This window comes from Natator depressus, chromosome 14, assembly GCF_965152275.1.
Source record: "Natator depressus isolate rNatDep1 chromosome 14, rNatDep2.hap1, whole genome shotgun sequence".
Taxonomy (NCBI): Eukaryota; Metazoa; Chordata; order Testudines; family Cheloniidae; genus Natator; species Natator depressus.
In genome coordinates, this window is record NC_134247.1 from 43,702,964 (window position 1) to 43,719,817 (window position 16,854).

At 49.9% G+C, this 16,854-nt stretch overlaps 1 protein-coding gene across 1 annotated transcript in view; it reads right to left on the minus strand.

Annotated features, from left to right (window-relative positions):
• The window catches only part of LOC141998583 (uncharacterized), a 52,546-nt gene that overhangs the window by 15,010 nt on the left and 20,682 nt on the right, over positions 1 to 16,854 (minus strand). Inside the window, 1 exon segment of the mRNA XM_074971454.1 lies at positions 3,431 to 4,624. Coding sequence (XP_074827555.1) covers positions 3,431 to 4,624 — 1,194 coding nt within the window.

Sequence of the window (16,854 nt, forward strand, 5' to 3'; positions counted from 1 at the left end):
CCTAAGCCTGGTCAACCCTGCTCACCTAACTCCACCAGAGGTGGAACCCTTGTTCTATGCCCGAGTTCAGTGGTTTGAGCACTGAGTCAGCAAGTGGAAGACCTGACTTCAAATCCCATCTCTATCTGATAGGAGCAGCAAGGGGCACCCAGGTCTCCTACATCCCAGTTGGGTGCCCTGAGTGGGGCAGTCTCAATTGCCCCTGCTGGCGCTGTTCCACTTTGCATAAATCATTAAACATTAATTGCACCTGGGAGCGTGATGCTGCAGGCTGGTGGTCAGGGCACCCACCTGTGAGATCAGGGTTCAAATTCCCAGTTCCAATGATTAAACCAAACTGGAGCAGCTTCAACAGGAGAGATGGAGAAAGACCCACAGCAGAAGATCCCCTGACAATGATTTACAAGCTTTCAGTAGAGATCTCACTGCTATGCTTCCTGGATAAATGTCATAAAATCAGTGTATTCGGTGTGGTGAGTTTGTCGGGTCTGAGACAGGACTTGCTTGTAAACAACAGTGACTCCTTTACCAATTGGCACCAATGAGCTTTTGTCACGCATGCACTGAGCTCTACGGGCCCACTCTGATAGAACAGAAAGGCCAGCACAGAAAATAGAGAAGGGAACAATAAGATACTAAAATGACAATGGTCATTCCTTTTCTGGAGTAGAAACCAAGAACTGAGTGTGTACTCTTTTCACCCCAGTTCTTTCCAAATCCTTGGCCTTGGTTAGGGTAAATTTACACTTCTCTGAAGTAGAATCCTTTACAAAACCACTCAAAATATCAACAGTGTTAGTGAGGAATGGCTCCCCAAAACATGCCCCGCTTTTCTTTAATTTGGTGGCACAGTTTCAGGCAAGGGCCTGGATACAGGGCTGGATCAGAATCTCTGTTAGTTACCACACATGGAGATTCTATTCAAAAATAACCATTTTTCTGCAGCTATTAGATTGCCAACACTGATTTTATACACATTTTAGCATATACAAAGGATAAATTCAACAAAAAACCCATTTCTATTTCCTCAACATCTGTGTCACGAAGGGCAGGATTCCTCATCACATAGGGTTAACTAGGAGAGATCTTTTGTACGGCCTGGGTTACACATGATTTGGGAACCAAATACATGGGCATTTTGCCTAGTTCAAAATCACTTACGGTGGAATTCTCTCCCCAGATCATCTGAGACAATATTGACTTCAACAATTCAACTACACTGTGATCATATGTACTTCCTTCAGTTAGATGAGGTTCTGCTGTTGTTTACTATTTCCGAGTGGAGATTTTAAAATCACTGCTGTTTCTTTGTTAGGATGTCCAGTAAATTGGAGAGTTCTCTCATGTTGACAGAACTGCACTTGAACTTTCTCCATGTCATCATGGAGGGATGGGGAAAAAGGAAAGCTGAGGTGAGGAATGACCACTTGAGCAAACGGTCATTTGTCTGAAATTCTCCAATAGATCTGAGCTCCATCATATCAAACTGAACTAATATCCAATTGGGTGAGCAAACAGCCCTCAGGACAGACAGAAACCACATCACAGAGAGAGAATACATGACAGTGAAAGTGTCAAGTGAAATTCCAGAGCAGGTGACATCTGCTTATTCAGAATCAGGACAAGAGATTCTCCCAGCACATTCTCCTGTGATCCATTCAAACATACTTCACTCAGCGCTGTCTCAAGAGTCAGTTATGTTATTTTCAACATTTTCAGTATACTAGGATCTAAATGGGGGGAGCGGGCGCGCGAAATGACACTTTTTGTTCTGGCCCCTGCTTCTCTTCATTTACATATCATTTGAAAAGTTCCCAACATAACTGCTCTTCAGCAAAACCCAGAGCAACATGAGAACAACTGGCAATGATACAATCTGTATCACTGGTGACTAACAATAACTTTGCAATAGGAGGAATGGTAGAAATGTGATGCTCCCTGGTTCCTGATAGGAAGCGCACACTCAAATTACTCATGGGACAATAAAAAGGACAAATAGGTCCACCTCAAGAGGGCGAACTGCAAAAGGCAAAATTGGGGCACTCATCGGGATAAGCTGAGGGATAACGGTCCAGCAAACAGTTCAAACAGCATTCCAAGTTACTATGCAGGAATCAGGAAAAGGTTTAAAGAAAAAAATTACTGATAGCCCTAGAGGTTTTTATGGTGTTGATCTCCCTTGCAGATTCTCTGATGGCTAACATGGGCTGAGTGCCAAGAGAAGGTTTTCCCACACTCACTTCATTTGTAGGGCCTTTCCCCTGTGTGGATTCTCTGATGATTAGAAAGTTCTGATCTTTGAGTCAAGCTTTTCCCACACTCACGGCATTCCCAGGTTCCTTCCCCACTCTGAACTCTAGGGTACAGATGTGGGGACCTGCATGAAAACCTCCGAAGCTTATTTTTACCAGCTTAGGTTAAAACTTCCCCAAGGTACAAACTAGTTTACCTTTTGCCCTTGGACTTCATTGCTGCCACCACCAAGCATTTAACAAATATATAACAGGGAAAGAGCCCGCTTGGAAACTTCTTTCCCCCAAAAGTCCTCCCCAAACCCTACATCCCCTTTCCTGCGGAAGGCTTGATAAAAATCCTAACCAATATGCAAAGGTGAACACAGACCCAAACCCTTGGATCTTAAGAACAATGAAAAAGCAATCAGGTTCTTAAAAGAAGAATTTTAATTGAAGGAAAAAAGTAAAAGAATCACCTCTGTAAAATCAGGATGGTAAATACCTTACAGGGTAATCAGATTCAACAACAAAACCTTAAGTTACAAAAAGACACAAAAACAGGAATCTACATTCCATTCAGCACAGCTTATTTTATCAGCCATTTCAACAAAAGAGAATCTAACGCATATCTAGTTAGCTTACTTACTAAGTTCTAAGACTCCGTTCCTTTTCTGTTCCCGGCAAAAGCATCACACAGACAGAGCCTTGGTTTCTCCCCCCTCCAGCTTTGAAAGTATCTTGTCTCCGCATTGGTCATTTTGGTCAGGTGCCAGCGAGGTTATCCTAGCTTCTTAACCCTTTACAGGTGAAAGGGTGTTTCCTCTGGCAGGGAGGCATTTTAAAGGTCTTTACCCTTCCCTTTATATTTCTGACAGGGCCTCTCCCCTGTGTGGATTCTCTGATGGTGAAAAAGGTGTGATCTTCGAGTGAAGCTTTTCCCACACTCACTGCATTCATAGGGCCTTTCCCCTGTGTGGATTCTCTGATGATTAGAAAGGCCTGAGCTCCTAATGAAGCTTTTCCCACACTCACTGCATGCGTAGGGCCTCTCCCCTGTGTGGATTCTCTGATGATCAACAAGGCCTGATCTTTGAATGAAACTTTTCCCACACTCACTGCATTCGTAGGGCCTCTCCCCGGTGTGGTTTCTCTGATGGAGGAAAAGGTGTGATTTTTGAATGAAGCTTTTCCCACACTCACTGCATTTGTAGGGCCTTTCCCCTGTGTGTATTCTCTGATGATTAGAAAGGGCTGAGCTTCTAATGAAGGTTTTCCCACACTCATGGCATTCATAAGGCCTCTCCCCTGTGGGGATTCTCTGATGATTAGAAAGAGCTGAGCTGCTAGTGAAGCTTTTGCCACATTCACTGCATTGATAGGGCCTCTCCCCTGTGTGGATTCTCTGATGAATAGAAAGGGCTGAGCTCGTAATGAAGGTTTTCCCACACTCACTGCATTCGTAGGGCCTCTCCCCTGTGTGGATTCTCTGATGATCAACAAGGCCTGATCTTTGAATGAACCTTTTCCCACACTCACTGCATTCGTAGGGCCTCTCTCCTGTGTGGATTCTCTGATGCAGAAAAAGGCCTGAGCTTTTACTGAAGCTTTTCCCACACTCACTGCATTCATAGGGTCTCTCCCCTGTGTGGATTCTCTGATGACAAGAAAGGGATGAGCTCCAAATGAAGGTTTTCCCGCACTCACGGCATTCATAAGGCCTCTCCCCTGTGTGGATTCTCTGATGATTAGAAAGGGCTGAGCTGCTAGTGAACGTTTTCCCACACTCACTGCATTCATAAGGCCTCTCCCCTGTGTGGATACTCTGATGTTGGAAAAGGTGTGATCTTTGAATGAAGCTTTTCCCACACTCACTGCATTCGTAGGGCCTCTCCCCTGTGTGGATTCTCTGATGGTTAGAAAGGGCTGAGCTCCTAATGAAGGTTTTCCCACACTCACTGCATTCATAGGGCCTCTCCCCTGTGTGGATTCTCTGATGATTAGAAAGGGCTGAGCTGCAAGTGAAGCTTTTCCCACACTCACTGCATTCGTAGGGCCTCTCCCCTGTGTGGATTCTCTGATGATTAGAAAGGGCTGAGCTACAAGTGAAGCTTTTCCCACACTCACTGCATTCGTAGGGCCTCTCCCCTGTGTGGATTCTCTGATGACAAGAAAGGGATGAGCTCCAAATGAAGGTTTTCCCACACTCACAGCATTCATAAGGCCTCTCCCCTGTGTGGATTCTCTGATGATTAGAAAGGGGTGAGCTGCTAGTGAAGCTTTTCCCACACTCACTGCATTCATAGGGCCTCTCCCCTGTGTGGATTCTCTGATGCTGAAAAAGGGCTGATCTTTCAATGAAGCTTTTCCCACACTCACTGCATTCATAGGGCCTCTCCCCTGTGTGGATTCTCTGATGGTTAGAAAGGTCTGATCTTTGAGTGAAGCTTTTCCCACACTCACTGCATGTATTTTTCCTCTTTCTCCTGAGGATTTCCTGCTGGGTTGTGGTTTCCTTGAGGCCCTGCTGAGTTCCCCGACAGGAAATAAATTTACCCATTTTCTCCAATGGCTGGTTTCCCTGCTCTCTTTCTGGTCTGTGATGAATCGCAAAGGATTTTCCCTGCTCATGACTCCTGGACACATTCCTTTTCCATCTTTGCGATAGGTCTCTGTGTTTATCCACCTGCTCAAAATTTTCCTGCTGAGAATTCTGCTCCTCCTTCTCACAAAGCATTGCATCACCTGCTGTCATAGAGATAGAAACCTCAAACAGGGATGGAAAGGGGAAGACCAAACGAAAACAAGTGCTGGAGAGGGGTCAAATAAAAATCAGGTACTGAACTCCCCCAAACTCTTCCACCAAATAGGAGAGAGGAGGGGGATCAATTCAGCCTTCACATCCCATCCAAATTCACAGGGAGAAGGGAGGAAACTTCTGCCTGGTGTCTGCTTGGATCTATAGGAAGCCATGAGCTATATTTACCATGAGGATACGTCCCCTGTTAGAGACAATAATGAACTGAGAGACCTCCCAAGACTTTCTAGGATATCCCAGATGGTTCCTTCAGGCACTTATAGATTCTGAGTTGGTTTAATGTTTCCTCACCTGTGCAGGGAGCTCTCAGGATCTCTCTTTCCTCTGGGACCCATGGCTCTTCCCCTTGTTCCAGCTGGGAGATCACATCAGGTTTGGAAACTGGAAACTCTGCTCAGACAAAAGAAAACAAAGGACTTCAGTTGATGTCACAAGACTTTGTCATAAATAAACATTCTATTAATTTAACTTCAGTGCTTAGTGTGAGCTGGTGTGCCTGGGGCAGTCCCTCACTGAAAATGCCAAGGTCAGGGCAGGCTGAAAAAGGGTAGCATATCCTCCCCAAACTGGTGGTTAATGCTGAAGTTAAACTCACTGACCAGTCACAAACTGCTTCTCATCACCCACACTGGTTAACGAGAAGCTGAAAAAAGAAATCACGCAGCCCCCTTTATTGCATTCCAGTTCTCTGACTCCCAGTCAGCACCTAGGTCCACTGCAGTGAGAGGTTAGTTAGTGAGTTAGTAACTTCAAAGTCCATCTGAAACATATCCACAGCTTGGATGGGTCATTCAGGCCTTTGTTCAAGGCTTCAGTTTGTGGAGAAGTTGCTCCAGAGGTAGGAAGAGGGATTGAGGACAAAAGGGAGATGATGCAGCTACCCTTTATATGCCTTTTGCCATGTGGCTTGTACTTCCTGTGCCCCAAACAGAAGTTTCACAGCACATGGCATGGAAAAGCCTTGGAGTTCTCAGTACACAGGCGCCTTTGGATGTCTTGCTGACTCAATGGGTGTATCCCCTTGGTCCTTTCCATGGGCTCATTGTACAGCTGATGACCCTGGATGGGCCATCGAACAGGCTTGGCAGTGCTGACGCCAATATGTCTGGGGGCGTCACCCAGAAACACTACACAAATCTGGAAATACAAATATACCCTACATCTCTATATCTCACAATACAAAGGTGATACAAACAGAAACAAAATAATCATACTTGGAAAATCATAACATTTTCACTGACAGCTTACATGGCACATCTAGCATGACTCATTGCAATTTTATCATATTGGTATTAATAATAAAATAATAATAATAATATAAAGAGTCTCACAATTCCACATAGCGTCACACTGAGTAAACCAGTGAATTCCCAGGACCAGCTCCCCAGGTCCTTTAAGATGCCAAATACCCACATATTGGCTGGGAACACACACAGACAGATATTGTGTCAGTCTGTACCCCTATGTTCACTCTTCCGGAAAATTATGATCAATTTGGGACATAGTATGGCTTGTGAGATATCATTTGAAATCACATAATCTACTGAATATTATCCTCCTGTTAAAATGTGGAGCAACACTGTAAGTAAAGTTATGAGATTTTCCTGTATGATATTACTGAAAAGTTATAATTTTGGGGAACACCCACAGACCAGTTCCCTCAGAGGCAGCAAGGCAAACAGCTGGTCAAATAGCCATTCTTGGACAGTGGGAAGGCGTGAAGCAGACATGTACATTCCTTCAAAGGGACCACTTGAAGCTCTTACCGACCACAGACAGCCTGTCAGCATCACTCAGCTGAGAACTGAAGTTGTTTCTAGTACAAAGGACTGAACTCTAAAAAGAGGTGAGAAAAATGCTTGAGACTCTCTCTCTCTCTTCCCACTCCTTTCCCTCTGTTCATGACAACTCCTGAAGAACTGACCTTGCGTGGCAGGGGCGGATTATGGGAGTCCTGGCTGAAAGGACAGCCACCAGCCTGTCTCGGCATATGGTGAGAGAAACATTTGCTTTGAATCCATTTTAGCTTGTTAAGTTAGATGTTAATTTGTGTTTTATCTTGCATTTCTTTTGTATACAATTCTGACTTTTAGGCCCATTAACTGCAGTCAGTTAAAATCTTTTTTTTCCGGTAGTTAACAATTTGGTTTTATTGTTTTATCTAACCAGTGTGTTTGGATTAAAGTGTGTTGGAAACTCCATCTGGAATAACGAGGCTGGTGCATGTCATTTTCCACTGATGAAATGACAGACTTCGTATGAGTTTGCATTGTTCAGCAGTGTGCTGGACAATGCAAGATGCACATTTCTGGGGGAAAGGGCAGGGATATTACTGAATGCAGCAGCTCAGCAGTACTAGATGTCAGGATAGCACGTATTGCAGCCCATTGGAAAACATATTCCCAAAAATACATAGAAAATGATAGGGTCTAAATTAGCTGTTTCCACTCAAGAGCGGGATCTTGGAGTCCTTGTGGAGAGTTCTCTGAAAACGTTCACTCAAGGTGCAGAGGCAGTCAAAAAGCAAACAGAATGCTGGGAATCATTAAGAAAGGGATCGATAAGAAGACAGAAAATATCATATTGCTTCTCTATAAATCCATGGTACACCCAGATCTTGAATACCGCATGCAAATGTGGTTGCCACATCTCAAAAAAGATATACTGGAATTGGAAGAGGTTCAGAAAAGGGAAAAAATATGATTAGGGGTATGGAAGAGCTTCCGTATGAGGAGAGAATAAAAAGACTGGGCCTTTTCAGCTTAGAAAAGAGACGAAAGGGGGATATGAGCGAGGTCTATAAAATCATGGCCACTCTCGAAAGACAGCACACTGGGCTACATGGACCTTTGGTCTGACCCAATGTGGCCGCTCTTATATACTAGGGAATCTAGTGAGCCCAGTGTAACGGGAGGGAGTAGAAAAATCCCTGGGTGTGGAAAACACTGGGAAATTAGAAGCTATAATTCAGGAGCAACAGATGCTAATTAGTTTAGAATAGCAGAATGTGAAAAATAAGAATCAGGGTCATGTGACAATGAGGTAATCAAAAATCCAATGAGCCTGCAGAGAAGAGAGGTTGTGGCTATCGCACGTGCGGATGGAGAAGCAAGACTCTCCATGCCTCAGGAAGTTTCACTACCAACATAAGCCATTTTCACACGCTGCAGTGCAATCCAGACCAGTGAGGATTTGTGTCATCTGAGTGTCTGTGTGATAATTAACCCTGGACCAGCAGCTCTGACTCCAGCAGCCTGCTTGTTATACCCCAAGCACATTCTGGTCCGGGTGGAGGAGGCTTAGGGTTTCAGAGAAGGCCAGGGGTAGGAAGCTTCTGTTGATTATGCTGGACCTAAGCCCCAGCTTTACTTGAGCAAAAAGAGATATCTGACACTGTGCAATACTGCTCCTGTGCTCTGTTCCCAAAGTGTTCTTCAGCAGGGGAAGGTCTCTGGTCGTGTGTGTGTGTGTGTGACTGGCATATTGGGGTGATGCTGAAACAGGACAGAGCAGAGATGCCATTGGGGGGTGGCGTGAACCGTATCTCTTCATTTCCCCTTCCAAGAACTAAGGGGATGGGAATCCTTACCCTGCAAGGTCACATTCTTATAGTTCTCCTGCATGACATCTCTGTAGAGAGCTCTCTGAGCAGGGTGCAGCAGAGCCCACTCTTCCCTGGTGAAATACACAGCCACCTCCTCGAAGGTCACCGAACCCTGAGAGAGCAAAAATCCAACACTCAGTACCTGCTGCCCCTCTCTTTGTGTGGGAGAGGAGCCAATCAAATGGAAGCTCTGGGTGGATCACGGTCAGAGTCCCACCCCCACCTCACTCAGAGCCACCAGGGTGAGGGGACGAAGACAGAGCCCCTCCTCTCTCCCACCAGATCCATCACACACCTACTAGCCACAGACTGATACAGGAGATGGAGCCCCCAGCAGGATCCAGGGAGGAGCAGGATATGAAGGGAGGGGAATCTCCCTAAGCCTGACTGGTGGGTGCCCCCTTCATATCTCACGGCACCCACTGGTTAGTCGGGTCAGGCTCCGGCACTATGAGTCTGGTTAGGTTTCCTAGTCCCATGTAGGTGGGTTATTTTCTGTTCAACAAATTAGAGCATTTCCACCTCCCAACCTCATGGGTCTGGTCCCAGAATCTGGGACACTTATTCAATAACTCCCAGCAGGTTTGCCACCCCCTGTCCTCCTCCCTTTCTCCACCTTGTGCATTTCCTGCCCCGGACCTACCTCCAAACCAGACTGCGCAAACCTTCCCATCTCTGGTGTATTTGCTGTCCCTCTCCCTCCAGAAGGAACCCACCCAAAACTCCCCAATAATCCCTACCTGAGCTGGCTCCACTGCATCCGTTTCTCTTCCCTGTCCCATGGGAGGATTGGAGGAGCTGGAGTGAAACATGGATGTCGTTCTGCAGCCTGGGAGGGTGAGAAGCGTAATTGTGGGGGTTTCAGAACAGGCTTTAGTTAATTTCACATCAGAATTCCCCCAGGGCCCTTTCCTTGCAGACAAATATCCTAGATTCTGCCGTGCTGGAAAAATGCTTGATCTCATTATTACAGTGTAGACCTGGCCCCTCCTGCCAGGCTAAGCCCACAGAGACATTTTTAACCTCCCTTCTCCCTCCCTCCACTCCGTAACAAAGTCTCTGAACACAATGCTAGAAAAGAGCAGAACCAAAGGAGTCACTGTGGGGGATTCCCTCGGACATGGACCCCACAGCAGCCACAACCGAGCAGGGGGAATATGGAGTCAGGAACTGGCTTTTCCTCTGTCTGATCCTTTTCTTGTTCACTGGAAAGTGATTCTGCCCAGGGATACTGCAACACATGTGTCTGGGTGGACTAGAGCTGGAAATCTCTCTTCCCACTCATTTCTACCACTGCCCCTTTCAGTCTCTCCTTCCCCTGTCCTCTCTCCCTGCCTCTCTAGCTGGGAAAGTCCCATTCCTGGGTTCTTTGCAATCCCACCGCTGGATGTTCTCCTGACAATTGCTAATGGGAGGAGAAACGAGGAGGGGCTGTTTGTGCAGAGTCACTTTCTTGCCAGTCCCCAACACTTTCCCTGAGGTCTTTCAGTTACCTGAAGTTTGTGGCTCAGAATTTGTATTAACAGAGCCCAGGTCTGCCCCAAGGGGCAAGTACCAGCTGGAGAAAGTCAGCACCTGGGCCGGGCAGAGAAGAAGCTTTAAGTAAGGTCACTTCCCAGCACAGAAGCCCCGCTAGGGTAGCAGCAGCTGCTAAACCTGGTCTCCCGGTTCACAATGGAGGCTGCAGCGTCTGACCCAGGAAGCTGAACCCCAGTGTCCTTAGGAGAGAGGAACAGAGCATTTGAGAAGCCTTCCCTCCTTTAGCTCTCTGGGGAGAGCAGCTAATGAGAGCACCTCCTCACAGGGAGAATTGCTAATTTCATTTGCCCCACTGTTCATCTGGAGTCACTCCTTGTCTTTCCATACAGTGACTCTGGATGAGTCCAGAATGCTGTGGAAGAGGTCATTGTGTGGCAGTGCTAACCCCCTTCCCACCACCCTCACCCCCCACATCGAGGACGACTCGGGGCATAAATTTAGTAGCAGCTCCCAGAGCCTCTGCCATGCCCTTTGCCTGGGACCCGCCTCCTCCCATTTTGAAAATTATAAAGAGGAAAGTAGAAAATCAGAGGGATTTTATATCAGTTGTTGATAGGAGATAAAATCTGAGTGTATTTCACATCAATCTTTGAAAAATGAATAGAGAGGAAATGGGCAACAGTTGCAAACCTTTTATTTCCATGTTGAAGAATCTGAGAAAAGGTGTAAATCTGAGATTTTGTTAGTATTTTATAATTAGAGAGACAGGGAATATCTCAGGGCATAATCAATTAGAAACAGACAACTAGAGAAAAAGTGGGGCAAATGTTTAGGGTATTTCATAACAATCTTTGAGATCTGCAAAGAATACGTGTCACAAATGAAAGTAATTGATAACATGAGAGAAAAACACCAAGATCAGAGGGAATTTTATATTGCTATGAAATAACTAGTTGGAAAAGAGGGACTGTTTGACTGGATTTTATATGACTGTGCAATACATAAACAGAAAGTGATGGTTCCCCGTCTGCCACCATTCACAGGGGCAGCAGGGAGCCCTTTGAGGCGGCGATTTAAGAGGGCAGAGGAGGAGGAGGAGCTGGAAAGCTTCCTGGGTGAGGGAAGGGGGCAGCAGTGGGGGATGGGCAGGTGAGGGTCAACTGATAACTGGGGGCAACTGTGTTGGCAGTTTGGGACCAGCAAGTGGGATTGGGAAACCGGGGTCTGGGCAGTCTCCACGGGGGGCACTTGCTCCACCCTTCTCCCACCCTGGCAGAGAAGAGGCATCTCATCCCATCCCCACTCCAGGGATAGCCATGTTTTGGGCACCGACTCAGGGAACAATTTCTCACCTGAAGGAGGACAAATCGCTGCAGATAAAATGGGTGGGAAAATGCCCCACACCGGAGATGTTAAATTGACATTTGAGAAAAGGGGAAGAACTGGAGAGAATTTGTATCAGGGTGTGAGCGGCACGAGCGGGGAAAGGATCCAATTCCCTCACCTCCCGCCCTCCCCTTCTCCCCCGGGGATTTCCCGAGGCTGCACAGGGACGGTTCAAGCCCCCCCCCACAGGAGCCCCCCGGGTCCCGGCGGCGCGGGGCAGGGCCTGGCTGCGGCTCCCCTGGGGCTGGGCAGCCCCGAGGCGTCTCCCAGGTGCGGCGCGTGAAGCGGCCCGGCGGAGGAACGAGCTCCTGGGCGCAGCTCGGGGCCGGGCCGCCTCCGGGGGGGCCGCTCGCTGCCCCCGTCCCCTCCCGGGCCTGCCCGGGCCCTGTTGCCGGCAGAGAGCGGCCCCCCAGCCCGGCCCCGCGGTGTCGGGGTCTCCCAGCCTCGCCCATTAACCCGCTGCCCCGTCCAGACACCGCCCCGGGGGCGCTGGGCTCCTGCTGGGGCAGCAGCTCCGAGCCCCCCCCGGGCGCGGCCCCCCCGGGAGCAGGTCCCGGCGCCGCCCGATGCCGGGTCCCCGCGGACACTGGGGCAGCGTCACCGCCCCGCACCCGGGGCTCGCTCCGGTACCTGGAGGCGGCAGCTCGGCAGCGGGGCGGGCAGGGCCCGGGGCGGCCCCAGCGGGAGCAGGGCGCGGGCCGGGCACGGGGGGGTTAATGAAGGTCGCCCCGGCACAGACCCTCCCGCTCAGCCCGGTCCCGCACAGCCGGTGAGCTCTGCCTCTGCGCACGCGCCACTCCCGTCCCCCTCCATCTGCGCATGCCCGGAGCTCGAGCGGCACAAAACTCTTCCCCGCCTTGGGAGAGGCGCCAACGGCCACGCGCGAGCCCGGTTCGGTCTCCCCGATCAGACGTCACTTCCGCTAGTGGGAGAGTCAGGAACTACATCTCCCAGCCGGCCCCGGGCGCGCTTCCGCCTTCTCCAGCTTCGGTCCGGGCAGGTGCCGGGATCAGCCTGATTCCCTCGGGCCCCCCCCGAGCCGGCGCCTCTCACCCCCGCGGCCCGGTGCTGGGGCTCCCGGGGGCGCCGCAGGCCGAGGGGCGGATTCTGCCCCGCGTCGGAACGTGCCCCCGGGGGCAGGTGTCGAGCCGGGCGGGCTCTGTGAGATCGCTCCCCGGGGTCGCCGCTGCCGGCGGGGAGCCGGTCTCGGCCCGGGCCGCCTGCGGCAGGGCTCGGCGCAGAAACGGGCTCGCGGCCGGCGCGACGGACCGGGGCGGAGTGTCGGGAGCCGCCGGATTCGTCGCTGCTCGGCGCTGTTGCCCTCCGCCCCTCTGCCCCCGTCGCTCCTGCGGTCCGGACCTTCCGGGCTGCCCCTCTGCCCGCGGCCTCCGGGCCGCGCTCGCAGCCGCTGCGATTCCGAGCGGAGCCCTCTCCCCCGCCGGCCCCGGGGAGCCCCGCTCGCTGGGCCCGTCTCACTGCTCGCCCAGCGCGCCGAGCTGTCCTTTCCCGCGCTTGTTTGTGAGACGGTCGAGGGAGACCGAGTCAAAAGCCGTACTCGGGGCAAGACAGGCCCCGTCCGCCGCTTGTGGGCTTGTTCCGCTGTTCCAGAAAGCGATCAGGCCGGTTTGACATGTGAGGAGGCTGCTGGAAATACCTTGTTTCGCAGCGTTGGGCCTGCCGCTGCTGCACCGTTGGTTTGTGAGACTGCGAGCTGTAGGAATCAGCCTCATCCGACGGCCTTCTTAGAAGCAAGGCTGGACCTCTCGCTGCTGCGGGCAGCGAATTCTTACCCGAGCAGTTCCTGCGAGCTGCGAAGGGCCCTACCTGCTGGCCTTGTGGTGTTCTGAACACCAGTTATTAGCTGTTATTACCATTGTGCTTTATAGAGACTTCCACTTTTGTCACTGTTATACACACACAAGGAGCTAAGAGGCATCACCACCAAAATTACACTCAGAACTGTGGTACTCCCCTGTCACCTCATTGCTCTTTCACTTAATTTTTGAGACATTTTCTTCAGCCTTTGTCATCACTGTTAAAACTGAACTTGTCTTGTGTTGTTTTAATTAGTTTTATTAGCAGTGAGAAAAAGGCCTATGTCTGCATAATGGGGACACAAGATATATTAGACACACCTGGATTACTCTTCATTGGTTGATAATGTCAGATCCTTCTCATTCTCAGTATGATGAGCTGAGCTGAGGTGTCTGTCTTCCCATCATCCAGATTGCTGGGTCAATCATTTCTCACTGTTCAGTCTTTGTACCTCAGGTATTTCTGGTTGTTCTTGTAGGCTCTCATTGTCCACCTTTTCTTTCTTCTCCCCACTTTCTGGAAGGCTCTTTTGCTGTGACCTGGGTCAAACAGCACCCACTGTATAGAGGTATCTTTATCGTTCAGAGGCACAGTGCCTGGGATAATCTTTACGTGTTTGTGCATTCCTTCAGTAAGCCGCTAACATTGTCTGGCCCCATCCAACACAGCACATTTTAAATACAGGGACATGCTCAATATTTCTAGCCTCACATACAAACGTTACATGCATACAGGTTGGCTAAACAGAGGCAATAGGTCTTAAGTTTTGCAATGATACCCCATATCAACCATCTGGCATAAGGTATATATTAGCAAAGAATTTGATTAGTCTCTCAGGATAAGTAAATTGGCTATTTGCCAAGATAATCAGGGATGCAGGCCCATTCTCTGCATGTCCCTAAACCGTCCTTTGACTGCCAGATGCTGGGAGTAGACAATGGGATGGATCAATGAGTGCTTGGCTGGTCTGAGCATTCCCTTAGAAGCACCTGGCATTGGCCACTGTCACAAGACATAATACTAGATTAGGTGGACTATTGGTCTGACCACCAATATTTACAGCACTGGTGGATTAACTCAAACCAAAGTTTTCACACTAGGCCAGAAATTCAGTCAGAGTGGAAGTCAGATGATTCAACAGAATAAACATCTGCTCTAAAAATGAGAAGAAAAAATTAGAATGAAAAATTCAGGGAATCCCAGCAGCAGATAAGACAACTTGGGATTCTTTGTTTCTGAGGGGATATCTGTACCATGTTTCACTGAATTCAGTCTCAGGGATTATCTACACTGGCAAGTTAAAGAGCTCTAAGTTGCTGACTCAGGGGCATGAAAAATCACCCCATGCCCCTCGTGGAGTGCAGCACGTTTGAGTGCTTTAAAGCGCTAGTGTGGACAGGCTCGGCTCCCAGTGCTCGGACCTAATCCCCTCGTCGAGGTGGATTCCCAGGAGCACTGGCACCCGTGACAGGGGTTTGAAATTTGGAGTGTAGACAGAGCCTCAGTAGGTTAGATCAGACAAAAAGGAGATGTATTGACTAGGTATTGGGATGCCTGTGTCTTTACGAACCCAGCCCTGTGCCTTTGAGAACCCAGTCCTGGGAAACCGATGCTAAGAGGTTCTGCCTGGGAGAGGGGAAATAAAAAAGCCTCTCGCCCCCCCCAAGAAACTATTTTGCAAGCCCTGGTGTCTCAGTCCCACTGGGGTAACTGCTGCCCCCTGTGCCCCTGCCTGTGCCAGGTTTTGCCCTCTGACACCCTCTGCCAGCGCCTCGCTCCTGGGCTTAACTCTGCCTCCTCCCCCCCATCCCTGATTTTCCCTTTAGCCCCTCTCCTAATGCTGCCTGCAGCTGCTTGACCCCCCTGACCAGTCAGTTTCCGCCCCCTGCTCAGACCCTGGCCACCCCCCTGTTCCGATTCGCCCCCTTGGCAACTTTTTAACCCCTGTCAAAAGCCGTCCGCAGAATCTTATGGCTAAGAAGGGCAGGGTGAAGGGCAGTGGCTTCAGCAGATGTACGGCTCAGTACCCGGTAAGTAGCACATTTCTATGCAGAGCAATTTACGACACTACACCTGGCGCACCCAACTGGCTGGACAGAGCCTGGGGAGGGGACGAGCTGCTGGCCCCAGCCTAAGTTCACTCATCAGACACAAGGGCAAACTTTTCTTAAAGGAGCCACATCCTTTTGTTTGTTCCTCTGCCCAGCACTAAAGGGGTCTGCAGCTGGTTTCTCCTGGCTGTAGGGGGAGCACAGGTCCTGGGGGAGACACCAGGGTGGGCTGAGGATGGCTGGCTCGGTCCTTGAGAAACCCCCCGGCCCATACTCCCCCCAGCAGCCCCCTGGGGCCAGCCCAGAAGCTGCCTGCCCATCTCCCCCCCAGCCCCCTGCCAAGAGGCTGCCCACCCCATCTGCCCCACCCCTCCTCGCCCGGAGAGGCGCGTTGTGAGGCCAGGGCGGGCTGGCAGGGAGCCTGCCCTGGCCCCAGTGCGCGCTGCTGCCACCCCGGAGCCGCTTTAGGTAAGTGGTGCCGGGCCGAAGCCCAAACCTCTCCTGCACCCCAACCCCCTGCCCTAAGCCCGCTGCTGCACCGCTCCTCCACCCCAACCCCCTTCTCTGAGCACCCTCATACACCCCACACACCTCCTCTGCCCCAATCCCTTGCCCCGAGCCTGTTCCTGCACCCCTAATCCTCTCCCACACCCCACACTTCCTCCCGCACCCCAGCCCCCTGCCCCACACAGAATTTCCCCACCCAGATGTGGCCCTCAGCCCAAAAAGTTTGCCCACCCCTGCTTTGAGCCTCGGAGTACTTCCATTGACTCTTGAGTCCCCATCACCACTCGATTTGGTTGGGGTCCTGCCAGGTGTTTTGTAGGATAAAGACCTTATTTGTAAGCTCTTTGAAGCAGGGATCTGTCTGCAAACTCCAAGCCATGTGTTAATGTGCCCCAGGGCTTGTAAAAATGGTTTTTGAGTTGGTGACACACGCGCACAATGTGAAACCAGGAGACCTTGAACTTTGCCTGTTTCTCCAGGGCTCTGTTGCACTTGCACCGCGTGGGTCCTAAACACACATTTAAAATCCCCCAAACCAACCACTGGATGTTTCGCTTCCCTTCGTATTCTCAGTGTTGTCACTTGTTTGTTTGTGGGTTTGTTTTGCCGTTTGTGTCGCTTTATTACTTATTGTTACTCTGCTGTGTGTGTAAAACATTAGTCAAATTTAGAGTGGACATGGCAGAGAAATTGTATAAGCCTGAGTGAATGCCTCTTACAATCTTTGCAGATACTGGAAAGGACAGTATTAATATTTACAAGGAGAGCATGACTATTTCTAGTTGACTCACAGATCTGTTTAGCATCTTAAGACTGCGCGATGTGTGCAGATAGTATGTATGCAAGAGGGTTAGCTTTACAATAGTTAGCTAATGGTACAAATGACTTTTGGAAAGATCATTAAGTGGTCGGCTGAGACCCTCAGCAATTTTCAAGTGGTCCGCGGAAAGAAAAGTTTGAGAA